The sequence below is a fragment of the Canis lupus genome, chromosome 4 (assembly GCF_011100685.1).
Source record: "Canis lupus familiaris isolate Mischka breed German Shepherd chromosome 4, alternate assembly UU_Cfam_GSD_1.0, whole genome shotgun sequence".
Classification (NCBI taxonomy): Eukaryota; Metazoa; Chordata; class Mammalia; order Carnivora; family Canidae; genus Canis; species Canis lupus.
In genome coordinates this window covers 71,246,635-71,274,512 of record NC_049225.1, presented here as the reverse complement: position 1 = coordinate 71,274,512, position 27,878 = coordinate 71,246,635, and the positions used below count along the sequence as shown (strand labels likewise).

The 27,878-nt window shown below is 37.1% G+C and overlaps 1 protein-coding gene and 1 long non-coding RNA gene across 2 annotated transcripts in view; one reads left to right on the top strand and one right to left on the bottom strand.

The window, feature by feature from the left end:
* Positions 1 to 27,878, bottom strand: part of LIFR (LIF receptor subunit alpha) — a 47,166-nt gene that overhangs the window by 18,350 nt on the left and 938 nt on the right. Inside the window, exons 2-10 of the mRNA NM_001005760.1 lie at positions 26,709 to 26,823; positions 23,772 to 23,911; positions 17,774 to 17,937; positions 12,061 to 12,235; positions 10,598 to 10,852; positions 5,999 to 6,128; positions 4,777 to 4,946; positions 2,772 to 2,917; positions 1,416 to 1,578 (exon numbers count right to left, since the gene is read on the bottom strand). Coding sequence (NP_001005760.1) covers positions 1,416 to 1,578; positions 2,772 to 2,917; positions 4,777 to 4,946; positions 5,999 to 6,128; positions 10,598 to 10,852; positions 12,061 to 12,235; positions 17,774 to 17,937; positions 23,772 to 23,911; positions 26,709 to 26,823 — 1,458 coding nt within the window. The remainder of the gene's footprint in view (positions 1 to 1,415; positions 1,579 to 2,771; positions 2,918 to 4,776; positions 4,947 to 5,998; positions 6,129 to 10,597; positions 10,853 to 12,060; positions 12,236 to 17,773; positions 17,938 to 23,771; positions 23,912 to 26,708; positions 26,824 to 27,878) is intronic.
* LOC106558746 lies at positions 22 to 26,866 on the top strand. The gene is made up of 3 exons (XR_005358554.1): positions 22 to 163; positions 1,469 to 1,539; positions 25,391 to 26,866. It is a non-coding gene; the product is annotated as an uncharacterized LOC106558746 (long non-coding RNA).

Below are 27,878 nucleotides of genomic sequence, written 5' to 3'. Positions count from 1 at the left end.
GGTATGACAGAGGTGATGGTATCTCTCTTCTGAAGCTAGGTCATAAAAGACATTGTGGAGGCTGCCATGTTCTCTCTCTCCTCAGTAAGTCTGGGAGGAGCTAGCTGCCATGCTATGAGGCCACCCTGCAGCACTATGGAGAGGACTGCGTGGTGAGGAACAGGTACTGTGAGCCATCTTGAAAACAGATTCTCTAGCCCTGGGCAAGCCTGTAGTCCCCATCCATGTCCACACTGTGGCCTCATGAGAGACTGTAAGCCAGAGCTACTCAGCTAAGCTGCTTCTCAATTTCTGACCCAAACCCACTGTGAGATAATAAATGTTTACTGTTTTAGGCCACTGAATTTTAGGGTAATTTGTCAGGTAGCAATGGATAACTAATATACTCCCCCTTTCTGGATTTTTTTTCTTTTTTTTTTTTTTTACATATTATCACAAAGCTCCTGTCATCTTTTGAAGATGGATGTGGAGGCAAAAATCTGGATTAACATCTATCATTTTTTGTTTTATTGTTCATAAATCTTTTGGAAGAATTTTTTTAAAGACTTCTTTATTAGAGAGAGAGGGAGAGAGTGCACACTTCAGCTGGGGGAGGGACAAAAGGAGAGGGAGAAAGGGAGGGAATCCTCAAGCAGATTTCCTGCTGACCGTGGAGCCTGACATGGGGCTTGATCCCACAACCCCAAGATCACAATCTGAGCTGAAAACAAGCACAGATGCCTAACCACCTCTAGAAGAAGTTTTATATTCCCTATATTATCTAATACAAATAAAGCTTTTGCTATCTTTGGCTGAATGACTCCTAAAAATTATACCTATTTCTAAGTTTTTTGTTTTTGATTTTTAAAGCTGACATATGATTGTTTAAGGATAGAATCTCACTCCATCTTTGGAAATTATCATATTCAGAAAACCAGTTACCTAATTTTGTACCTATTTTAACCTCTGTGTACCGTAGAAAATGAAGCTCAGGAGCACTGGCCTCATCCATTTCTCAGGCCTTGGTCATAAATAAAAATTCCAACAAATTCTCTTCATTAATAATTGTCTTCAGTAAAGAGGCAATTTAAACAGAGTTTTAACACTAGGAAAGGAGGAAAGTGTCAGAAAAATTGTCCATAATCTTACCACAGTTTTGAATTTGTTTCCTCTGCATCATTTTAAGACAGCTGCAAATACACTGCTGATAGGGCCCAGTCTTTCCACACAACACAGGCTAAGCAGCTGACTGTATTATCACAAACCTTAGAGCCACCATTTAAGGTGTCTAGATGATACTATCAGATATTATTACATAATTACACAATTCAAGTCGCCTCCTTTTACTCACTTTGCTGACATTTTCTTTAAAAATAAGCTGTCAAATTTCAGGATCCATAGCAATAATCAGCTTATAAATCATTTAGTTAACTTACTGGCTTCTGTGGTTAAATATTTTTTTTCATTGCTCCATTTGCTCCATTTCCAGAAAGTTTCAGTAGAACAGCGAATCCGGAAAGTATATATAGTATATGGATTCAACTTGTCCACGGCTACAAGGTAACTTGAATTTTCTACTCCTTTGATTGTGACATTCCGCTATTAGAAAGCAAATAAATATCTGTATGTATGTATATGTAATGTTATGTAAGAATCCACATATATATATATATACACATACATACTTTTTTTGATAAGAAAGCCACCCGAATTTATAACAAATTGACCAAATATCCACATGAGTTTGCCTTTATAAAACTCTTTACAATTCATTCACCAAAAATATTTTAATTTTTACATAAATACCAAATCAGTGAATTTATGCTCTGTAATAACAATAAACAAAACCTAGGTGTCATTTTAATCTAAATACTGGATCTAAGTAACAATGATTAAGTAAATTTTGCAGAGAGGATGATATAATCTTGACCATTGGTCAATGGCTAATGGTAATACAACAAGGCTTAAATACACTTTAGTAATCTAAGTTGTCCTTGAGGATTAAATACATCGTCAGCTATATTTGGAAGCTTCTTTGAGATAGACGTCGTCTTATGGATTTTTTTAATAGGGCACTTAGAACCTCTAGTATGGTGCTAAACATGTAGAATATTCAACAAATTCTTATTTAAATTAAATTAAAATAAAGCAATTTAAACAAATTTGAGGATCTGCATGCCTCAAGAAATCCTCTGAGCTCCCAATTACTAATTACGAAGGAGTTTTTTGGTTATATTTTGGCAATTCACTGATTTTCCAGCGATCATCAGTAAGTTTCCAAATGAATGTTTTCATTACAGTACCTTTTACTTTGGATTTACCACAAATCACAAGGTGGCATGGTACAAGAGTCAAGCTAGGTATCTAAAATGTATTAGAAAGTCATGTTCTGACTTAGAATGATCACATTCTGACTTAGAACTTGCTCCTTTTGTGCACTAGGCAATTTTAAAAACCGCATCTTCTCTGGTGCTTATCAGTCCATGAACTGATGATGCTGAAGGTTATGGCAAAAACCATTCATTCACTTACAAATTTACTGAGCACCAGCCATGTTCCAGGTACTATACTAGATCTGGAAACATTATGAGGAGTAAAAGTCAAACTCATGTTCTAAAATATCCAGTATTACAACTGTTTTCAAGTGCTAAATATAATGTTATTACATTGACACATAGTGTCTCAGTTCTTAGTAAATCTCTATAATAAATCATCTGAGAGCTTATGCATATCAATTTACTTTTTGAAAACTATTTTATCCAAAAGGAGGTTTACAGAAAAATCTTACTCACCAATTCTTGTACTGAGTTAGTTTTATTAATTTCAATTTGACATAAAAGTTTAATCTTTGCAAAGTTGCCTGGTAAATGCCAGGAAAGCATAACAGCTGTTGAATTAATGTCCTTCACTTTGATTGAAGTAGGAATACGAGGATAAACTGTAAATATAATTTGTAAAGACTACTTTAAAAGCTACTTTCTAAAATAAATAAATAAATAAATAAAAGCTACTTTCTAATATGACAAATGACAATTAAAAAAAACCCCAAAACTAAGAGAGGTATCATTAGTACTGACCAACAATATTTCATTCAGTACCTGTGGCATTCACAAACCTCACTTTTACTGCTAATATCATGACAACAGTTTTTATAGACCAACTACACTCAAGGTTCCTATATTGGCATCAGGAATACTAAAAGGTAGTAGGATCATAATCTCTACCATTAAGGAACCCCTAATTTATCTAGAGAGTGACAAAAAAAAAAGAGAGAGAAAACTAACAAGAGTATATATGCTGACTTTGAAATGTCTGGTACAGATATTAGTGACTAAAAGAATTGAGAGATAAGTGGGGTAGGGAAAGTCTTATGGTGAAGATGGGACTTAAGATGAGCTTTGAAGAAGAATCTGACTAAAACTGGCACAATGGATGCAGAAAAAAATTTGAAGTTGGGGTCTTGGCAAGAACAAAGGTACAACAGTGAAACACACTGCACATGATACTGATGATAGTGCATGACAACTGGGAACAAAGAATCATGTGAAAATAGGTTGAAAGGCAGAGGGCAGACAGACAAATACACACAAACACCGCCAGTCAAGTATAACATGTAGCTGTTCTGACCTTAGGAAAACCAGGAAATAACAAAAATGATGAGAAGGAATAATTAATAGACATGGGTACTTATGTTTCCAAATAAGGCAACAAGATCATCTACTAACCACTTGCCAGTCTCTTAACACATTTGCTTTAAGCCTTTCTATAAGAAGGCTGCTATGCCAGTCCTCTGTGTGCTACAGAGCATGCTATGGAGTTGTACAGTGGGATGCCCACAGGAATGAATGCTAGGAAGATGGATCGTATCTTATTTCTATTTTGAGCTATATATTGATAGGGCTGGTAAAAATCCCAGAATCATCAGCAATAAAAGGGAACAAACCACTTACTGATATATACAGCAATCTGGATGGATCTCAAGGACATTACCCTTAGTAAAAAATACCAATCTCCAAAAGGTTATGTACTGTAGGATTCCATTTATGCTACACTTCAAAATGACAAAACACAGAGATGAAGAACAGAGTGAATGATGCCGGGGAACAGGGATACAAGAGTGTGGGGTTGGGAGTGGCAGAGGTGTGGGGAGTTTTGCTAATCAGGCAGCAAGAGGAAGTTCCTTTGTGGAAACAGAACAGTTCTGTATCTTCACTGTGTTGGAGGTTCCGTGAATCTATATGTGGATCCAACAGCACAGAAGCACATACACGTTCACACACCTCTAAATGCACACAGAAACTCGCAAAACCTGAGCAAGGTTAGTAGTACAGTTCACTGGTCCGCTTTACTGTATTGTATAGCCAACTGCCTCATCTGGAAATTGTACTGTAGTTATTAATAAAATGCTGCAAGTGGGGAAAGCTGGGTGAAGATGTCACAGGGCTTTATCATATTTGAACCACTTTTGACTCTAGGATTATTTTAAAATAAAAAGATTTTAAAAAAATAAAAAGCTTTTAAAAATTAAGCAAAAAATTTTTCAAAAGTCAAAAGTTTTTACCATTAGATAAAGCCAATTAAAGTTTCTATGTAACAACTAATTCAAATTTTTATCTAAATTCAATGAAATGGTGAAACTTGAAATAAAATATTTTAAAGATTTTAAAATAAAATTTGTAAAATTAACTATGAAGAAAATTATTTTAAAAAAAGCCCTAGAAGCACTTTTCACTAATTTCAAAATATTTTGCCACTTCTGAAACTGTTTTTATGAAACTGGTTTATGCAGCAGCTTACCTTTTTCAGTTATGTTAATCAAAATAGTTGATTCTGATCGACCCAGAGGATTGCGAGCATTCAAAGTAAAATTATAGATTTCTTGATTTGGACGCATTTGAAAGAATAATTGATAGCTTTCATTTGTTGGTGCTTCAACTCTTTTAAATCTAACATATTTCCCTGAGAAACTATGAAAAGAGAGCAACAATAAATATATATACATATATATATATTTTTAAAGATTTTATTTATTTATTCATGAGAGACACACAGAAAGAGAGAGAGAAGCAGAGACACCAGGTAGAGAGAGAGGAGCAGGCTCCATGCAGGGAGTCCAATGTGGGACTCGATCCTGGGACTCCAGGATCACACCCTGGGCCAAAGTCAGGCACTAAACCGCTAAGACACCCAGGCGTTCCAGCAACAATAAATATTAAAATAATTTCAAAGTGGCAAGACATAAATACTTCATGAAAAAAATGAATGTGTAAATTTCTAATAATCTTTTTTAAAAGTTTTTTATTTTTTTTAAACTTATTTAAACTTTTTTTAAAAACTTATTTATTCATGAGAAACACACAGAGAGAGGCAGAGATATAGGCAGAGGGAGAAGCAGGCTCCCTGTGGGGAAGCCAGTGCGGACTCCATCCCAGGACACTGGGATCTCGCCCTGATCCAAAGGCAGATGCTCAACCACTGAGCCACCCAGATGGCCCAAAGTTTATATTTCTAAGTCTAGATGTACTACTACATACTTGGTGAAGAAAACGTATGTGATACAGAAAATAGAGGAAAATAATCAGCCATAAGCCTACTATCTAGAAATAGTTTGTTCATATTTGAGGGTTCTTCTAGGATTTTTAAAAAGGCATACGAGGGCAGCCTGGGTGGCTCAGCAGTTTAGCGCCTGCCTTTGGCCCATGGCCTGATCCTGGAGACCCGGGATCGAGTGCCACGTCAGGCTCCCTGCATGGAGCCTGCTTCTCCCTCTGCCTGTGTCTCTGCCTCTCTCTGTCTCTCATGAATGAATAAAAAAATCTTAAAAAAAAAAAAAAAAAGGCATACGAATCTAGTTTGTGTGCATATTCATTTGCAGTATTCACATTTATCCAATTTTACACAGCATATTAGGTTTTATATCTTACTCATAACATAAATTAGATAACTCCATTTCCCTCTGTCATTTAATACCCTCCAATGTACCCCTTGCTGTTTGACACATTTCCCTGGTGACTTTTACCTTTCAAATAAAGTATAACTTGTATTGCGAGGGCCCACCAATGCGGTTGGTCTTCCTGGATTCCAAGTACAGACAATCTCTTTTAAATCGTATGTCTCACAATTCACTTTTTGAGGAATATCAGGTGGATCTAATAGGGAAAAAAATGTAGTTACTTATGGATTACATATATTTTCCCTGAAAACATGTTTTATAAATGTAAATTATATTTATACAATTTCCTTTAGAAGTGAAACAACTCATTGTTTACGTTTTACCTTTTGAACAATGCAGGAATTGCCATGCTTTCTGTAGCATGTTTTTCTGGAGTTCGTATTTTGTTAGAAATGATGGATTAAAATATACTGCAGAATGACTACTCACTCATTTGCAAACTCCCCAACAGCAACCTGAAGACATTTTTCCCCCTTAAATCCTACCAAATCTCTCAAAGGAAGCTGTATCCAACAAATTAGAAAAACCTACTGGGTTCAAGTATTATTATCTATCATGTATATACTGTGATTTGAAAAGTGGTACCAACTCAAATTAAAGGTCAACGCAAGCCATGTTACAAGTTTCAGAGTTCTTAAGAAAGTTACAATGACTATTATTCACAAAGTATCTCTTGGTAAAATTCTGCATCTTCCTATGTTCAAAGTGACTACTGCTCTTCTGTTTTTGTTCTTTATAGAACATTCCCTCTGGCTTTGCAGGGGCATAACTAGAAAAAAGTAAATATTTGCGTGTGTCTTAGACCTTTAATAATGGAAAATTCTGCAGTTGGACACTACTAATTATAGAAATCGATATTTCTGTATTCATGTTTAATCAAGTATACACAGAAACTGGTGTTCTCTGTCATATTTATCCAAACTATCTTTCACTAAGTTTTTAAAAAACAATTATCTACTTGTTGAAAAATTCTGTAAAATAATTGTTTTTTAAAAACAGTTCTTAGACTGTCTTAAGAGACTTAAAAGGACATAGAAAATTTCACATACCTTCTCGAGATAGAAAAATGCCTGTTAACGGCATTTTAGGTATTAAGAGGAATCATGAGTATTTAAAGTCTAACAGCTCCATTATCAGACTAACACTGACATACTTGTTTTGAAAATTGTTTCATTTTTTTTTAAAAGATTTTGTTTATCTGAGAGAGAGAGATAGAAACAGAGTATATGAGCAGTGGGGTAGGAGGAAGAGGGAGAAGAGAAGCAGGCTCCTCGCTCAATGTGGGGCTGGATCCTAGGACCCTGGGATCGTGACCTGAGCCGAAGGCAGATGCCCAACTGACTGACCCACCCAGGCACCCTGAAAATTGTTTTAAATCTAAGGCTAAACTTTCAGTCATTTTATTAAAATCACATACCAAATTTTTTAGTATACTTAAAATGTTGATTATCTTAGTATTTGGCAGATATGTTAAGTTGAATGGTTAAAATCCAAGTAACAGAAGCACATTAGAAAGAAGTGGAAGCAAAGATGGAGGGAGAAAGAACATGAGAAGGCAGTATTTGAAAGGTAATGTACTGTCTTCTCAAAGAAAATAACTTACAAAGGAATCAGCTGAAGCTGGATAAAAATTAGGTATATATCAATTGCATTACCATAAAATAGAAAATGCAATTTAAAAAACCAAGCCATTTTTATGAAAATATTTTCAAATGAGAAAGTATAAAATTTGACATGTGACATATTTATATGCTCTAATTCTATGTCATGGTATAGTATATTGAAATTCTTAAGTATGATGAAAGATTAATATTTAGGTCAATTTTAAATGCTAAAGTGGTCCTATCTATGAAAATAACAGTGATTATTCAATGCATGGTGTTTATAAAAGATTCTGCTTTAACTGAATTAGCTCATGCATAAACACTGACAAGTACTGGTAAGTAACTATTCTGTCTGCTGGATAACAAATGCATTTGCAATTATAATAATAAACTAAAGAGGGAAAAAGGCCATTTTTACTAGTATCAAACATCAAACTCTTAGGAACAAATTCACTAAAAGATATAGAAGACCTCCTATCACTAAAATAAATCAAAGATGACATAACTAAATGAAAAGATATACCATTTCCTGGTCTGGATAACTCAATATAGTGAGAATGAAAAGTCTCCCAAACTGGTCTCCTAAATTGATAAATCTAATGTAACTCGAATCAAAATCCTAGCAGGTTTTGATTGTGTCTTTTCAACATATGGCCGATTAATAGGATCTCTCTAAGGGAAAGAAAATAATGAATCTTAATCCCTAACTCACGCCATACACTGCCCCTGCTGTTAAGTTCCTAAAGAAATCCCTCTGAAGGGAAATTCTATTGCTGCTTCTGAGTTAACAAATATTGAATATTTCCACTTCCAAATGCCATATATGAAGGTTAAGTCATGAATTAAGTAGGCTCATTCTACTATTATGATAGAAGATTAGAACTCTATTGGAAATAATAAAAACCTGATGAATAATCTCATCTTCTGAGTTTTAATTTTTTGTCTTTCATACTTTTAAGTGGGTATTTCACTTATTGGTATCACTTATCATAATGTAGCCTCACTCCACATACACTGGTTCTCCACTTTTATTCCAGATCATTTGTGAAGAACATTGCAAGTCATTTCCCAAAATTCCATCAGGAAGGAAATTTCTAAAGTTTAAATTTGAATATAATCTCACTCTCACTTGAATTCCAAAATGTATAACTGGGAAGACAAAAAGAGTAAGGTTATAACTATCAAAACTGAGAAGTGCATCTAATCCTGGTTATTCCCTTGGGAATATATCAGCAATTCAACAAACTTCATCCTAAATTTCACTGGAAGAAAATGAGAGATGGAGAGCTGCTGGTCTAGAGCACAGCTGAGAATCAAAAAGAGGGTAAGAAAAATCACCATACGATCAAAATAAAATCACAAAATTCATCCACTATATTCCATACACTTTAATCAAGAGACCAGGCCGACCAAACTCAGCCTCTAATTCAGAATGCTGGGGAGAAAGGAACCAAGCACTACTGTGGGCAAAGCCAGGAGTGCACCACATCACAGTTACCCTGGGAGAGGGGACAGAAAAACTCAAAACACAAAATTCTCTGTGGCTATTCAACAAAAGCTATATAAATAGGGCAGTCCCCTATCACTTTTGGAAATGTCATGGAATTTTACAACTGCAGGAGTGACCATGTTAATGAAGATGGCCCTGCACTATGGAGCATATGTTACACATGGAGCAGAGAGAGAGAGAGGGCCGCTTCTCATGCACGTCCTCCAGCTACTCTCTCCTTCTCAAATATAGGACTTTAAAGGTTGGAGAAGTATAAATTATGCTATTGAAAGATTTTGCGTAAAATCATGGTTTCTTTAATTGGTGTATGTTTTAAAAGTTAGGTATTAAATTTTAATTTTAAAAGGTATGTTTTAGGTGGGAAATTGATTAGAGTTGGCTCTTGAGCAACACAGCAGTTAGGAGCACTGACCTTGCATGCAATCAAAAATGTACTTACAAGGGCACCTAGTTAGCTCAGTCAGAAGAGTATCCGACTCTTGATCTTGGGGATAGCGAGTCTGAGCGCCACACTGGCTGCAGAGATTACTAAAACAAATAAACTTAAAAAAAATCTACACTGGGCAGCCCGGGTGGCTCAGCGGTTTAGCGCCACCTTCAGCCCAGGGTGTGATCTTGGAGACCCGGGATCGAGTCTCACGTTGGGCTCTCTGCATGGAGCCTGCTTCTCCCTCTGCCTGTGTCTCTGCTTGGGTCTCTGCCTCTCTCTCTCTGTCTCTCATTAATAAATAAATCTTAAAAAAAAAAAAATCTACACATGGCTTTTGACTCCTCCAAAACTCAACTACTAGTACTTTACTACTGACTGGAAGCCTTACCTATAAAATAGACAACTGATTAATACATATTTAATGATGCCATATGTATTACATTCTTACCATAAAATCAGCTACAGAAAATGTTAAAAAATCATGAGAGAAAATGCATTTATAGTATTGTACTGTAGTTAATAATAAAAAAAAAATCTGTATAGGGACACCTGGAGGGCTCAGTTAAGCATCTGGCTCTTGGTTTCAGCTCAGGTCATGATCTCATGGGTTGGAGGATTGAGCCCATCAAACTCCATGCTCAGTGGGGAGTCTGCTTCTCTCCCTCTGCCCCTCCCCCCAACCTTGCCTACATGCTCTCTAATAAATAAATCTTAAAACAAATCCATGTATAAGAAGATCCATGCAGTTCAAATTTGTTTTGTTCAAGGGTCAACTGTATATGAAATAATTCCTAAACAATATAGGATTAAGAAATATTATATACAAACTACTCTTGTCTCAACAAAGTTGTTAGCTAAGAATTTAAAAATAAGCATCTGGATGTTTCAAATCTTAGTACAAAAGCTACAAGTTATATGAATACAAGTATATAGAAAACAAGACTATAACTCATCTTAAAATAAGCAAAAATTCTGGTGCCTTCATATATCATTAATATATATTAAAAATTTTTTTAAAAAAGAAATAGAACCATCCCCTTTCCCTTGGAAACATTATTAAAACTTTTAAAGAGGACCAAAACATGTCAATAGAAACTCTTTCTTTAATATTATATACTTACATCCTACAAAAATAACCGTCCCAAATATGTTATCTTCTGTTGTGAAAACCACATTTGTTCCACTATTTGCAGAAACAGAAATATTATGGATCTTGATTGCAACATTTTCCCCATCAAGATGGATAAGGGGACAATTCGTTTGGCCAATCTGTGCTGAAAGCACTTTTTCTTGAGTCACACAACAAAATGTTATATCTGAGCCTACAAGTATCACTTTGTCTTGAGGGAAAACCTTAGTCTGAGAATCAGGTGACCCTAGAAAGAACAAAAGGAATTACAAATACTTTAGAAGTCTTTAGCCATAAAATAGCCTAATAAAACATACTACAAAGTGTTTTGTAATAATGGTGGCCTAAAGAAGCTTTCAAAGGAGTAAGATATATACTAGAAATAAAATCAAACCATGTATGTTTTAGATACTTTTGATGGATGATGATTGGGGAGCAGGATTGAGGAGCAGAGAGGATTGAAGGCCAATGCCTAAGGTCACAGGTTAATGTCTAAGAAGTCTGAAGGTTCAAATTAAATGGGTTTATATCCACATGTGAAAAATCCACACCAAGAAAATGTCACTCATGGAATAATTCTGTTCCTTTGAAAGGATTCTATGTATTTAGGACAGACTTCTTTCTTTCCATCAGCCTGAATATATGTTTAAGTATTCACATCCTAAACAGCACAGTTTTCTTTACCTCCAGCTCTCTGCAGGTTAAAGTCACACCTTTGTTTTTATTTTCCTAAACTTCCAATCTTTTAAATTATCTCTAGTTTCCTTTCTACCTGCTTATTCTTTAATCTACTGCAATCTGGCTTTCATCCCGATCACTCACTGTCTTTTGCTGAACTGCAACAGGATCCTCCTTACTTATCTACATGCTCCCAGTCCTTCCTTCCTCTGATCTGTTTCTCCATGTGGTCACTAGAGTGGATAATCTACAATGATAAGCAGCCTTTTCAAGGGCTTCATTTCACCATCAACAATTTTCCAGGTCTTCCTCATACTGCCAACATTCTACCTGCATGAAGTTTCATTCAGTGTACAGATGATTTGGGGGATACTTACAGATCCCCATGTTCTCTGTAACAGCTCTGTAGCTGACAGGGATCTGCTCTGTGGGCAAGAAACTAGGAGCCATTTTTTTTTTTTTAATATAGACTTGATCTCAATAACATCTACATAAAAGTTTTAAAAGTTTTTCCATGCCTCCCACAGTGATTTTCAAACTTGGATGTTTATCTAATCACTCAGGAAGATCTTTAAAAATACAGATCCTGAATCCTATTTCAGAGTTTTTGTATCAAAATGTTCTGGAATGGAGACTTAGAAGATCTCCAGGTGACCCTCATGAAACTAAGTGGCATTTGGAGAACTCTCCTGCTCTATGAACACTGTAGCCATGTGAACCCTAGATTAGCCGAATCTAACTCATTTGAAAGGAAAGCTTTTTAAAGTACAAGCCTACAAGAAATGTTCTTCAATGGGCTCCAGTCACTCCACTCTTTGCGACCAGAGAAATGAGGATCATCAACATAGCATCTAATTCCCACAGAATGAATGGCACACTCCAAGGGCATGTCTGAGGTCCAACTCCAGTGATGAACTGTATCTTTACCATTCACAGTTGTGTTGTGAGTTATCTAAAAAATGAACACAAATGAAAAATAAGATTTCTAAGTAGTGATATGCTCTGCTTCCCTTTCAGTTTAAAAAACACAATAAACTGCATACAATCGCCACTAAGTTAAAGGTTTGCCCTTTTGTACAACCATCTCAGTTTGCTGTAAGACATAATAGGAGAGTTATAGGAACATCAATCATGATTCATTTATGTCTACTTCTTTTTCTTTTAATTCCAGTATAGTTAACATACAATGTCATATTAGTTTCAGGCGTACAATACGGTGATTCAACACTTCCATACGTCACCTAGAGCTTATCATAAGCGCACTTGTTTATTACTTCTTTAGCTTTAGGTTCCATTGCATGATTATACATGATGTTAATATTCTAAAACATTCAATACAGTTCACAGAGAAATGTACCATTGCTTAAAATTATCTCCATTTGTCATTGAGAAAAAATAATGGGTATTTCCAAGAGTTAAAGGCAAAGAGAGGAGCAGCATTTCAACAAAATGTTTCAGATTAGGTTATTATATGTGTTACAAGTTTAAATTTTTATTTTTAAATATGCAGCTTATAAAAAGATAAAATAGTAATCTCAACTGTGAAAAATGGGAAGGATTTCAATCAAATATCAAAGATCTAAAAAAAACCTTGGGACCTCCAGTTAAAGACAACAGATTAAATAATTGTATTTCCCTCCCTCTTACCTTCTGAAATCTCTGTAAAACAAAAGCACACAGATTTTTTTTTAAAGGCATAGATGCACAAGGGCAGAAAACAGAAGAAACAACAGCTGTGAAATTCTGGATACTGCAGAGCTTATGGACAACAGTAATGGACTCAGAATATGTGAGAAAGCTGAATCTTAAGCCTCCAATGGAAAAGGCAGAAATAACCTGATTTCTACCACAGAAATGTCAAAGGGCTCAGGAGGGGGCTGTACCCGGCTTCCCTGGAAATGCATGATGAAGGTGAGGTGCAGACAATTGCTTGAAAGTTGTTTGAAGTTATGTTAGATACCCAAATACCCCTCCTACATTCTGTGCTACCAAAAGACCACCCTTCTTCATCTTGGCAGAATGATGATTTATGATCTGGAAAAGTAAAACACAATATCTCTGGAATGAAGAACCTCAGAAAGAGTGGAGAAGGGGGAATACTGTACCAAAAAAAGAGGCACTGCTAACCTATGCACTATGAAGGCTGGGGTTCTCCTGCCTTCTTCTCCTACTCAGCCCCCAGGATACTGATGGCAGAGAGTTCCTACTTACCAGATAAAAATGTAAGTTAACTTTTCTGGGGCATATGAACAGGTCAAGATAAAAACCTAAAATAATAATAAGATTTTGCCAACTATATGGCCCATCCTCACCTATAATGAAGACTCAGTCAACAAGTCCCTGGATGGCAAACAAAAGTTCCAATTAGATTAAAAAAAATTTTTAAGAGCCACTCACTTAAATACAAGCAGCAACCAGGATGACCATAAATTGGAGGAAAAGTTCTAATATGAGAGCCAAAGATCAAAATAAAGAAAAAAGGAACTTGAAGAACAGACTACACAGAAAGAAAAAAAAATTAAATAACTGATGTCCTCAGAGATAAGAGATATTGCATCCATAAAACAAACAAAAAAATAGACAAAAGGGATCTCTAGTACATAAAAAATATCTGTTAATAGAAATTCAATAGCAAGACTGCAAGATAAAGTTTAAGAAAAACTGTCCAGAAGATAGAGCAAAATAAAAATACAGATAGAAACTAGGAACAATTAAGAAAACTAGAGGATCAGTTTAGAGGGTCCAATTTCTGAAGAACAGAGTTTCTAAGAGAAAAAAAAAGGAGAAAACAGGTATGAAGAAATCAAAGACATAAGGCATAAAATAAGAAAAATTTCCAAGCTGACATGTGTTTTCAGATTGAAAGGGGCCCAATGACTGTCCACACAACAGGGGAAGACAGATGCAAGAACAAACAAAAGGAACAATGTCTTCCAAATCCTGAGAAAATTCCCCAATCTACAATTCTGTACCCAGCTAAAGCAGCAATCATGAATGAGTCCATAATGACATTTTTAGAAATGCTGTGTCTTAATGAATTCATCAAGTAGCATTTTATACTCCCATCAGAAGTGTAGCAAAGTTCTAATTGTTCTGCATCTTCTCAATATCTGTCTTAAATTTTGTTAGAAACTAATTACATTAAAAAAATTTTTAAGTGTATCTGTAAGCTACTGTTACAGGTACCAGAGTATTTATAATAAATACAGATACCTACTAGAATATATGCTTCCACCCAAATGAGGAAGAGGAAGAATTCATGAAAAAGAGGATCTATCATTAAAAAAAAGGTAAAAAGTATCCCCTGGATGATGATAGAGACCCCGTGGATCACAGCTTCCTAAGAAATGCACCAAAAAACCACAGAGATTTGTCCTGAATGGGTTATAGGTACACCCAGGTATTAATCTCTTCAAACCTAGGGTTGGCTGGTAGGAGTAGAGACTGCTGGAGCTCCTGAGAAACCTCTGGCCATAAAAGCCCTCAGATATTTACCAGTCTCCTGCTCCATGAAAATTATAGCTATGTGAACCCCATGTAAGAAGGATTGAGAGGTAAGTCAGAAGGCCTCACCAGAGAGCTATTTATAAACATATACCTGATAAAATACTAATGTGTTTGAACATTTCAACAGGAGAGTCATACAACTTGGAGAGAATTCAGGATTGAATTAATGGGGCACAAAAATAAAACTAAAAATACAAGACAATACAAGAAGCTATACCCCAAAAAGGAAAATGGTTAACATATACTAGTTTAGCTGTAAATAGTGTTTTTATAACCATAATACAAACAATGAATGCCAGTCTACCAAAAATTACAACAGAAAGATAGAACAATACTGGAAAAAGATGGGAAATGTAAGAGTGAGCAAGCGAGCAAGGACACAAGCATGCAAGTATGTGTGCCCAGGCCACATATTACACTGCTGTCAGAAGTGTATGAAGCCCCAGGAAGTGAGGGACTAAAATCTCACCTCCCACTGTTATAATAAATCATTGCTAAAAACTGAAAAGAAAAATTAAGAAAGAGCAACAAAAGCATGTTATATGGACAATGGAAATACATAAAGAAAGAAATGAAATTTACTGTGTACATGGAGAGAAAAATGGGAAGGGAGCAGGGTCCTGCAGAACTTCCAGGTGTCATTCCCACCCTGGCCAGTGTAGCGCACCACTTCTGTGCCTGTATGTGAGGCCATGGGCAGAAACTGTCAAATTCTAATTGAAACACCAATGTACAGTATTCTTGATTCTTAAACAATCACAAAATAGCAAAGTGACAGGTAATAAGCAACTGTCTTAAATAATGATATTAATAATATATAATTATAGGATCCCTCAGTAGCTCAGCAGTTTAGTGCCTGCCTTTGGCCCAAGGCATAATCCTAGAGTCCCAGGATCGAGTCCCACATCAGGCTCCCTGCGTGGAGCCTGCTTCTCCCTCTCCCTGTGTCTCTGCCTCTCTCTCTCTCTGTCTCTCATGAATAAATAAAATCTTAAAAATATATACATATAATTATAAACAAAAATGTCACATTTTACTGTAGACCTGTAACACTTATCCTCTCACATTTTACTTTTTAAAAATTAATTTGTTCTAGGGCAGCCTGGGTGGCTCAGTGGTTTGGCGCCGCCTTCAGCCCAGGGTGTGATCCTGGAGACCCAGGATCGAGTCCCACGTCGAAGTCCCTGCATGGAGCCTGCTTCTCCCTCTGCCTGTGTCTCTGCCTCTCTCCTTTGTCTCTCATGAATAAATAAATTAAAATCTTAAAAAAATTAATTTGTCCTATCTTTATTTTTCTTGCCTCTTGCTCTATTTCCACATATAAAGATTTTTCTTCAAAAATCAGATCCCAAAAATACAACTTTGTCACTGCCTTATTGTGATGCACCTTGTGGCAATAAGTTATATGACCTTAAAAATAATACTTCCATTCATTTATGCTTGACTTCACTTACACTTCAAACAGTAGCCTCTTATTTTAGCATCCCTTAGGTCGCCCCCCAAGGAAGTATTGACAACTAGTCATTGTTTAGTAGCTTTATAGATATCATCATCATTTATTGAAGTAAATATTTGGTACCACTTCACAAATGAGAAAAAGGAGGTTTGGGGAAGTTACCCTAAGCCAGGAAGTGGTAACCAAGAACACAGAATGTCAGGCCATAATTAAAAGCTACACGAGACAATTTTTGATAAGCAATAGTGTTAAGACAACAGTGGTAGAGCTGTATCAAAGCTACCTGCAACTTGGATTTACAGGAAAGAATTGCCATTAAAATTCGAAAAAGAGAGCATTTAGGCTGAGGTGATTAGAATGGGCTTTAAACTAAAGGGCAGGATTTGACTTAGGTCTTGAAGTATATATTCAATCTGCACAGGTGAAGAGGAAGAAAAAGCATCTTCTATGAAAATAAATATATCTGTTTTGTAACAGAAATTGTAGTGGTTAAGAAAGAGAATAGACTCTGTAACTCTGAGTCCTGGCTCTACTACTTAATATCTTCCTGTGTCTCTGTATCTTCATCTATAAAATGGGGATGATGTTAATAGTGCCTCCCTCATGGGTCTGTTGTGAGGATGCAAAGTGATGAACACATACAGAGCTTTTACAACAGTGTCAGCAATGGGGGAAGTATGGACACACCCTACCTACAGTTACAGTTGCCACTATTTTAGGAATGTAAAATAGAGTATCAGAGAGGAAAAACAGGACAACTATGAAAAAGAATAATTCTATTTTTTTTATCTTTTATGATCTATCTTATCCATGTACTTAGGCAAATAGTTGTAAAATCATGAGGCAGTCTTCTAATTCTTAAATCTGTAATTAAGTGGATTTCAAATCTTCATCAAGGAGGAAAAGAGTAAAAGGACAAAAGAGGGAATTACCATATACCCTGTCAAAACTTTTCACTACTATTCCTCTTATCTAAAGGATAATAAAACTAAAAATAGATCATAAGGAAACCATTCATAAGCAAAACTTTTTTAAAAACTGAGAAGAAAAACATGTGCTATTAAATGTAAGAATGTTATTTCAGATTCAGATAAATTCAAACTTATAAGCTTATACAAAATTTCCCAACAATTACTATGACTAAGTATGTTTCAAAAACATTTTTATGTTTATAGTATTAGACAAAAATAAAAATAGTAAATTATACATATACATTTATTTCACTTATGTAAAAACATTCATATAAAAAAACAGAAAACACAAAAGTAACATTTACTGTGGTCAAGTGGTGGAATCATGGATTATTCCTCCCTTAATTTCCTAAACTTACTTTAATTAGAAAGTTATACATGATTTTAATAAGTGATTTTTGAGTAATAGCACATCATTTTTAATGAATCCTGAAAGGATTTTTTTAACTATTTCCTTAACCATGTAAAAGCTCTCTGATATCACCTTTAAAATCTTTTAAAAATTACTTGGTTTCTTTAATGTCATAGGAAAAAATCTATTTTGGTTCAAACTTACTAATTTTACGATTTCCATATTTTCTTTACGTAGAATTTTAATTTCCCAGATGACAGTTAACTGATGTGGAAAAACAGAACCCCTGTCATTCCACTTTAGGTGTATTGTGGAAGTTGAGAAATCAGCAGACAAATTCAAGATCTCTGGCGTGTCTGGAATTAAGGCTTGAAAAAAAGAAAACAAGATACAACTTAGTAAAATAAGTAATGGTTTTTCATATTGTAATTCCATTAATTGACTACTTTTAAACACAATTCCATTTTGGTCAAAAAATAATCAAGAATTAGGGCAGCCTGGGTGGCTCAGCAGTTTAGCACCGCCTTCAGCCCAGGGCATGATCCTGGAGACTCTGGATCAAGTCTCATGTCGGGCTCCCTGCATGGAGCCTGCTTCTCCCTCTGCCTGTGTCTCTGCCTCTCTCTGTGTCTCTCATGAATAAATAAAATCTTAAAAAAAAAAAAATCAAGAATTAAAAGCAAACTTTGGGGGTGCCTGGTGGCTCAGGGTAGTTAAGCGTCTGACTCTTGATTTCACCTTAGGTTGTGATCACATGGTTGTAAAATTGAGCCCCACATCCAGCTCCACGTTGGGCATGCAGCCTGCATAAGATTCTCTCTCCCCCTGCCCACTTCTCCTCCTGCCTTGCACATGCACACACACACACACACACACACACACACACACAAAACCTCTCTCTAAAGAAAGCAAACTCTCAAAGTGATTACTGAAAAAAAGAGAATATATGTATTTATTTACATAAGCAGCTCCTAATGATTCATCAGTCAAATCTGAGAAAATTACTACCATATCCTAATATGCCTTCTAATACAAATAATCAGATTCCCACAAAACTCTAGTTCATCAGTTTGGAATCTGTAAGTGGGCAAAATCAGAGAGAAGTAAAGGAGCTTCCTCTGTATGACTGTAGGTCAGGCCCAAAAAAATGATGGAATACGGAAAGCTTGCTTTGGTAGAGCTTTCCATCTGTTTTCTCTGCACCCTTCCCAATCACCTCACAGTGTCAAAGCCCCTGATGCTACTTGGGGATGCTATGAGCTATTATTGGCTTAGGTATCTGTAATTAGCAGTAAGAATGACCAAGGCATTGAGTGAGGGAGTCAACAGGGTACTCAGATGTGGCAAGTACTCAGCAGGATAAGAAGTCCTTTGGAAAGGTTAGGTGAGCTGTGGCGTGTAGTGTAGTGCAAGGAGCTGAGAGAGAGAGCATGATTAAGTGGGAGACCACTGGAGAAAGGCTGACCAGAGTCGCAAGATCATGTCTCGTCACGTGCGTGAGGGATATGGAAAAGGAAAAACTCTGATGGGCATTTCAAAGAAATGACCAGATCAAAGAAATGAAGGATTACTACAACGAGAAAGGGAAACACTTAAGATTTCCTCAAGTTTCTAGCTTAGAAAGCAGGCACAAGGAACCATGGACATTGTGAAGAAATGCAAGAGACAGGCTATGAGTGACCAAGTGTCAGAGGAGCGACAGAAGATCTGTGGAGAGGTCCGCAGACAGTGAGCGAGAACGGGGACCATCAGCACCATGGACACAGACTCAAGAGGAACTCGCTCAGGGCAGCTGAGGAAACAGACTTAAAAGCAGGACTCAGAGAACAGCTGAAGCTTGTTTGAGAGCTACCAGTATAGACAGTCATACCTTCAAGGAACCAGAGAACCACAGCAAGAATCCTGAGAGGCAGAAGGAAATGAGAGAAGATCCAGCACTGCTGAGACTAAAAGAAATGGGTTGTCATTTTAGGCCAAATAAAAGAGTTCATAGAGGAAAAGTGAGAAAAGACCAGTAGCACTGGCGATGGTACTACCCTTGGCGAGAGAGAAGTCTGGGAAGATAGTGGGCCCAAAGCTGCAGTACAAAACGTAAAAAGGGAAGGACACCTGGGTGGCTCAGTGGTTGAGTGTCTGCCTTTGGCTCAGGGTGTGATCCCAGGGTCCTGGGATTGAGTCCTGAATCAGGTTCTCCACAGGGAGCCTGCTTCTCCCTCTGCCTATGTCTCTGCCTCTCTGTGTCTCTCATGAATAAATAAAATCTCTTTAAAAAAGAAAAAGAACCATGTTTTAGGATACAGTATCTCGCACAGGGAGAAAATGGTAAATTAAACAAAAGGGGTTGGGGTAGAAAAAGTGCGGTATTCTTTAAAATCTTCAGGTCTCCCTACCTATAAGGGATGAGTAAATTACTCAAATAGTTTGGATCAAGGTGTGAGCCTGTTCCATTCTGTGAAACGTAGGCTTTCTGGTATGAAGGGCAGACAATGTGGGGACTTTTTCTTGCTTGTTCTCTCTTCAAGTAACAATAAGTGAAGGTAAGTTAAAAGAATTTGAGAGAAAAATGCTCTTGGGCCTCATACCTACCCTACCACTTCCTCATGAAGCCCAAGGGCCAGTTAAGTAAGTCACGGAAGTACATATTTGCAGGACTTTACAGAGGTAGAGTAGCTGAAAGTGTTAAATAACAAAAAGGGCAGAGCAAACCAATAAAAATTAGTCTTATAATTTAAAAACAAGTTCTTAATAAATTTAAATAAAATTTGCTGGCCACAAGTGCTCTACATTGGATTTTGTAAAACATTTACAGCTGTACAGGAAACAGTACATGTGGCTCCAAAACCAAAACACTATACGGCAAAGTCAATGGTTTCACAGCTACGTAAGAACAGTGGAGGATGCTTGATAGGACAAGTTTTAAGTAGGAGCTGGTTTTAAAACAGAAGGAGCCACTGTATCATATACCTGAAACTAACATAACAAACACTATATGTTAACTAACTGGAATTAAAAACTTAAAAAAACAAAACAAAAAAAACAGAAGGAGCAAATGAGCAAGAAGTTGCCTTAGTGCCAGGAGAGGGAAAGTTCAAGGTCCGGTGTGACCTGAGAGCAGAGGTTTCTAAGAATATGGTTCTTTCAAATGTTTCAGGCTAAAAAAAAAAAAAAACAAAAAACAAATGTTTCAGGCTGTCACAATATAGTCTAACTTAAAAATTATGAAACATAGGAGCATTTACACTAAAGCAATATTCATCTATTAAAATGTTCCCTCCCTGAAAAGTACACATAATTTACATTTTGTCTAAATAGAAGTGGGCTATTCTTCAAAACACAAGTCATATCTGGTATTTCAAGCTAAAGACAGAAATAATCACAATTACACAAATGAAAGATTTAAATACACACATTTTCTTTGTTACTTCTTAGTACACTTCCTCCCAGTAAAATGGGAAGTATCCCTAAGCTCCCATAAACTATCATCTGCATTTCTTTCCAGCTAAAATAGACACTTGAGGACAATATTAACTTGCTTTCTAGAAGACAGGAACTTTTCATCTGGGAAATAAATTTAATCACTTGTGTTTATTTATTTTTTAAAGCTAGTCCATCTTTACCCATAACCTCCATGCTCTTTTTTGCTTAAACATCAGAAGACGGGAACTTTCCCAGCTCATTTATAGGATCCACATTATTTATTCTGTCTCAGACAGATCCATATTTTCAGGTCATTTTAAGAAACTGAGGCACTAAAAGTCTTACAAAGCCTTATTTTTGTGTTTGCCCTTGTCAATTAGAAGCTTATTTTATATATGCATATATATATTAAATATACCTTGTTTGCTTCATATGTATAGTGTTGAAAGCATCTGGAGAAAAGTTAACTTCTCATATTTTTATTCATAGCAAACTGCCAAAAAACCCAGATCCTCTAACATACAGGTACACTATCATTTCATAGCTCCTTCCGAACACAGCAGGTACTCAAAGATGTGCTGATGCATCCATCTCTCTTGTATTCATCTAGTTTGCTTTTCAGTTTTCTTATCTGTATTATAGTAGTAGTATTAGTAATATCTTACTATTGGGATGCTGTTAATTTAATATTCTGATCATAATCAGACCCAATATATTAAAATTCTATCAACAAATTACCTGATATGTAAAAATAACAAACTATTCATCTCATAAGTCATCTAGAGTCTGTCTTAATGTGCCCTTCTAGATCTTTCTGTCAAATACTATCACTTTCAAGTAGCTTCCCGGGGCAGAACTTTCTCAATATCTGCTGAAAAATCAGACAATACAAACTGGCTCTCAGACAGAGTCCTGGGGGACTTTTTTAAAAATCTGGAATAAAACTAAGTTAGATTCCTTACACCTTACTACAAAATAAGTCTAGATGGGTAAAAGATTTAAATCAAGTATGATAACCAAACCAAAAGCTCAAAGAAAAACAGCAAATGAGTCTATTTATATAAAGATGAAAACCAATGAAGTTTTAAATTTTAAACTTGGAAAATTATTTGTAGCAAATTATGACAGAATTAATAACCATAATATAGGGAGCGCTTGTGAACTGACGAAGGGAATTCTGAATTTCAACACAAGAGAAAACTGAGAAAGAATACAGACAGTTCAGAAAAGAATAAAAATGACTGATTTTTTTTTTTTTTAAGTAATCACAGAAACGCAAAAACAAAATGCTATAATTAGGGGCCTTCAGACTGAAATGGCAAAACTAAGAGAAATGGACAATATCAGCAAGGAAGTAAAAAACAGGCCCCTCTCATAGGGTATCTGTGGAAATGCAAAGAGACTCAAAAGTTCTGAAGAACAACTGCCAATGGACATCAAAAGTCCTAACAAGAAGACTATCTCTAGGGCAGCATTCCCAATTTTAGGAATTTAGGCCTAAGGAAATCATCACCGAAATTAGAAACATACATGTATAAAACATGCTCACTAAAGCACTGGTTATAATACTGAAAAACCAGAAATAAAAATCTCAATGTTAATAATCAATCGCTTAACATAATTACAGTACCTCTATTCAATGGAATACTATGCAGCCTATAAAAATAATACAGATTTAGATAACACATTGAAAATCTATGCCTCTGTTAAGCAGGTTATAAAGTAAAATGAACCTTACTGTTTATATGAATATGCATAGAAAATATATTTACGTGTTAACAGTATTTCTCTGTGGGTATTGAGGGCTGATCTGTATAAAACATTCTCACATTCAGCTACAGAAAGAAAACAACAAACATGGCTCTTCTTTATCTTGAAAGGCAGTGAGACAGATGCGAAGTTCCTGGAAAGCTTGCTTTGCTATTATCCTTTCAGAATCTGTTCTATCTCAGACACAGACCACTCCAAACAGGCATCTTATCCATGAAATTGGACAGGTCACCAAGTTAATTGTATTTTTTCCCCTTGTTTCAAAGTAAGTCATCTTTATAAAACCCATTATATGATTATGATGCCACGCCTATAATAGTTATCAAGAGCAAACAAACCTGCTTCCCCCACCATTAAGAGTCAAGACTCCTGGGATTTCTAAGGTCTCACTGTGTAGCACAATTTCCACTTCCATCAGCCTGGGTCTATTTCATGACTCCACTCAGCCTGTAACCTAGATCGTAGACATTCAATCTGTACAAGATGCCTGCCACATGCAAGGCAGTAGGCTAGTAGAGAAACTCCCTGCTCTACTGAACCTATTTTCTTGTAGAAGTGACACAAAATAAGTTCCTTATCACATAATACATTAGTAATGCAACTGTAAGAAATGCCATAAGGAAAAACACACATGCCTAAGGGAATGTTAAGACAGGAATAGGGTCTCCTCTAGGAGAGTAAAACTACTTCCTAAAGCACGGGACACCAGAGAAGTTCTGAAAGGTATGCAGTAATCAATGAGGCGAAGAGGTGACAAGAAAAGCATCCAAATGTAGAAAGGATCCTTTACTCTGTGACATCTACTTTGACTAGAAGGCAGTCTGCTTCCTTCCCCATCTTAGCTATGCTCCATAAGTCACAGTCAATGGTTGCTGGGAAAATCCAAGTGTTAGTCTAACAACTGAATTTCAAAAAAAGAAGAGTAAATTTCTGACAATTATAAAGCACTGCAATACTAAACAGAAAGGCACTGTACTGAGTTATTTTCAAATCAAGTTTCTTTTCAAATACTTACAAACATTCTTTTCATTCAGTGTGAATTTACTTATAGGATTTCCGAAATCATACAGACGGTTTATTGTTATTTCATGATCACCAGGTAAAAGAGCTGGAATTTTAGTATTTGTTTTCTCTGATTGATAACAAGAATGGGACCTGCAACAGAAAAAAAATCAAATTTTAATTAGCAGATAAAGTGACAGTGCAATTTTCATAAAAGTATGATTAGCACAAAATGTGCTGGAAAATGCTTTTTTTTTTCTTTTTTTTCTTTTTAATTCATGAGAAACACAGAGAAGGAGGCAGAGACACAGCAGAGGGGGAGAAGCAGGCTCCCTACAAGGAGCCCGATGCGGGACTTGATCCCATGACCCCGGGACCACAACCTGAGCCAAAGGCAGAGGTTCAACCACTGAGCCACCCAGGCATCTCCTACTTTGTTCTTTTATACAAAAACATGATATGTTATGCTGCATCTTAAGATTGAAAAAAAGTTGGGGGGGTGGTGCCTTGGTGGCTCAGACAGTTAAGCATCTGCCCTCAGCTCAAGTCATGATCCCAGGGTTCTGGGGTTGAGTCCCACACAGGCTCCCTGCTCAGCTTCTCCCTCTCCCTCTGCCTCTCCCCTCTGCTTATGCTCTCTCTCTCTCATAAATAAATAAAATCTTAAAAAAAAAAAAAAAAAAAAAAAAAAACCCTGAAAAAAAGAGGTTAATTACTGGTAGTGCATCAACGTGGAGGATGAATAACCAGACTGTACTAGAAAGTCGAGTGATAAGAGGGATGATTATTATCAAGAAACTCAGGATTTTAGCATGCCCTTCAAACTCCCACCAACCTCCCCCCTGCAGCCTTCCCATCACCCTGCACTTCTACACTTCTACATCATCATAGGTCTCATGCTGAGATGGCGCTCCACACAAATACTGAGGATGGGGATGAAACTGGCTGCTTGCGGCCTCAGACACACCTTCGATCTGTCCACTGCTCCTTGTTTTGACCCAAGGTTTAGCATGAACAACACCTTCTCACCTGCTCTGCTTTCAAAACTCTTCTAGTTCCCCACCCATAAGCTCCTCCACAAAAGTCGCTTTTTCCCCCCTGGTTCCTTTGAACCTTCACAAAGCCCATTTACATTCTCTTTATTGCATTTCACATACACTTCTAACCTCCCATGCAAATCTGAGCTCAAGCAGAGGGGCTGTGCAGTGTCTCCTGCAACCCTGCACAGGCCTCTTCATGTTCTTTACTCTGGACTCTGACTTAACAGGTCGGCTCACTGCTTCTCATCCTCACAGGGGCAGGCCTCCTTAGCTGCCAATAACACAAAACCACCTGAATTCACTAAATGGTGCTATTTCATAAGATCATGCCATTGAACCCATATTCTTTCAGGCTGGAACGTTCTCTGTCCTTTTTCTGAGAAACTGGGTATTCACACTCCATAATCACACCTCTGACAGCCTCTCTGGAGCCCCACACTCCTCAGTCAGTGCTCCCTCAGCCCTTCACATATAATTTCCGTCAGCACTTAAACCCACAGTGATTTGTTTCTTGTGAACTCCTGGAGATTCTGAACAACCTCCTCTCTCTTTGGCCTGAGATAGTCATTTATGTTTTTACCAAATTTTTCAGGTTCTTCCCTTCTGGATTCACAGCAGGATTACAGTCCCTGCTCCTCTGAAGCAACGCATGGCGAATTGACTTTATTTGCAGAGAAACGTGAGCAAAAGTCACATCTATCTCTTCGGGAGGGAAGCTCTGGAAGCCAGCATAGGCTGTGTTGCCTCTCCTTCCTATCTTTATGCACTGGAGGGTAAGAGACCCCTAGGCTTGGGTGCCTGAGGAGAGACTTGGGGCAGAGATGCCAGCTGACCCAAGGTGGACACAGAACACAAGGAGGAAATAATCCTTTATTTTCACAGCAGAAAATAAGGAAATAAGATGTTAGGGCTATTTCTAATACACAAACAAGCTCTTCCTGGTTGACAAATCACGACAAAGCTTAGACCAATGCTCAATAAACATATACCAAATGGGAACAAAACACCTGAGTAGTACCTGAATGCCCACTTATGTCAGTTTACATTAGGACCACCCATCAGCAAAACAGGACTTGGAGCTGCTGTGCTGAACTACTCTGGTGATGCTGAACCACTTAGAGCCCTGATGGAATTGGGGGCAAGGGGAGAAATGTTTTGGTTTGCAGACAGTCCAAAGGCCTCACCTCTAGGCTTCAGAGCCTGTGGCCCTCTCCAAGATTACCTGAGAGGGGAAGGTGGTGTGAGGGAACCTGTCACTGACCTCCTAATGTCCATTCCCCCTTTCCCTTAATAATAATAACTCAAGGTTTATCCAGGCACATTGCCCGCCTCTTATGCAAATAGGCTTCATCATTTGACTAAATTCTTCCAATGAGATGCAAGCAGAAGTGTTGTGTGGGACCTCTTAGAGGTCTCCTTAAAGAAAATCATCCTTTTCCTCACTGCTTTCTGGAATGAAGCCATGACAGCCACTCCTCAAGCATTCTTGAACCATGACATCACATGCTAACGATGGAACGGCAGCTTGATAAAGAGGAACCTGGGTCTTTCATCAATGACCATGCCAGCCTTGAACTCCCCGCTCCAGAGCTGACATTTCCTGTTAGGCAAAGTCAAAACCTGAACCCAACTGATCTAGACAGATGTTGATTTGGGATGGACCAGTAAAACTTTATAGCAGATTAGAATCCACAGTAAAAGTGTATTTCATACTTAAAATTCATATAATACAAGAATCAAAGTTTTGGAGAAGGGTTTGTTTCCACCTTGATTGATAGAAGATTCAGAGTTTTTAGGAAATAGAGGGTGAAGATTTAAAAATTTCATTTAAAAAATTTCTAGAATAAAATATGCTCTAATATTAAAGGCCTTTAGTCATAGCTATTAGTTAACCAAAGTATTTCTTTTACCTGTTTTCGATGCAAATTTCATAAACAGTACCATGGCCTGCTGCAGAGGGTGCTTTCCAAGAACAGTCCCATACTCGCAAATTGTTAGTTATACACTTCAAATCACGAGGAGCCCCTGGAGAAGGAGAAACACAGAATATGCTTAATAATTTCATTGCACATCAAACCATCTTTAATCATGAGTATGAGCATATGTGTCTGCACACGATGCAGGTCCTCTGTGCAAGGATGAGCCTGTAGTCACAGAAAGGGCTGGTTTTCTTTTCTTTTTTTTTTTTTTTTTTTTTTTTTTTTTTTTGTAGCTGTGGATCAAAAAATGAGAGGAAATCAATGGAATTGGGCCAAGCATGAGACCACTCAGGGACTGAGCCTCCATCAAAGTCCTACCTTTAGCCACTACAATAAATGGAGGGAGGGACTGCAGGTTCGAGGATGAGACCCAGAGAGAGCCTGGAAGAATTTTATCTCCAGTAGCTCCACTGGCCCCTCTTCCTCCCTGCTAAATACAGTAACTCTAAGTAAGAATTATGTGCTTCGCATGCTCACAAACACTACTTCTAAGCACTCCCTCCCAGCCAATGCTGCCCTGCTGCCTATAACCAGACTGCCACCTCTATAGAAACCCCACAACCAATCTTTAAATTTCTATGAAGTAGGGATGACTGGGTGGCTCAGTGGGTTAAGTGTCTGCCTTCAGCTCAGGTCATGATCCCAGGGTCCTGGGATTGAGCCTGTCGGGATTCCTGGCTCAGCAGGGAGTCTGCTTCTCCCTCTATCCCTGCCCCTGCCTGCCTCCCACTGTGTCTCTCTTTTTCTCTCTCCCTCTCTCAAATAAATAAAATCTTTAAAAAATTTTTTCATGAAGCATATTATATTTAAATAGTAATGAACTCACACAAGCCTCTGAAAAATATGTCTTTTGTGTAGGCCTAAAAAACTGAAAAGTAACAAGTAACTCAGAAGATTATAATTTCAATAGTATTTATTCATACTATAAAAGAATACTAGGTCATGGAATACATTAGCACTGTACAATGAAAAACTGAAAAGAGAATGAAAAGAAAGGAGGGGTATGAGAGGGAGGACAAAAGGAAACCAGAAGAGGGAGAGGGAAGGAGGGAGGAAGGAAATAAAGCAATTAGAGTGTATAAGAGGTTATTCCATCTCAGA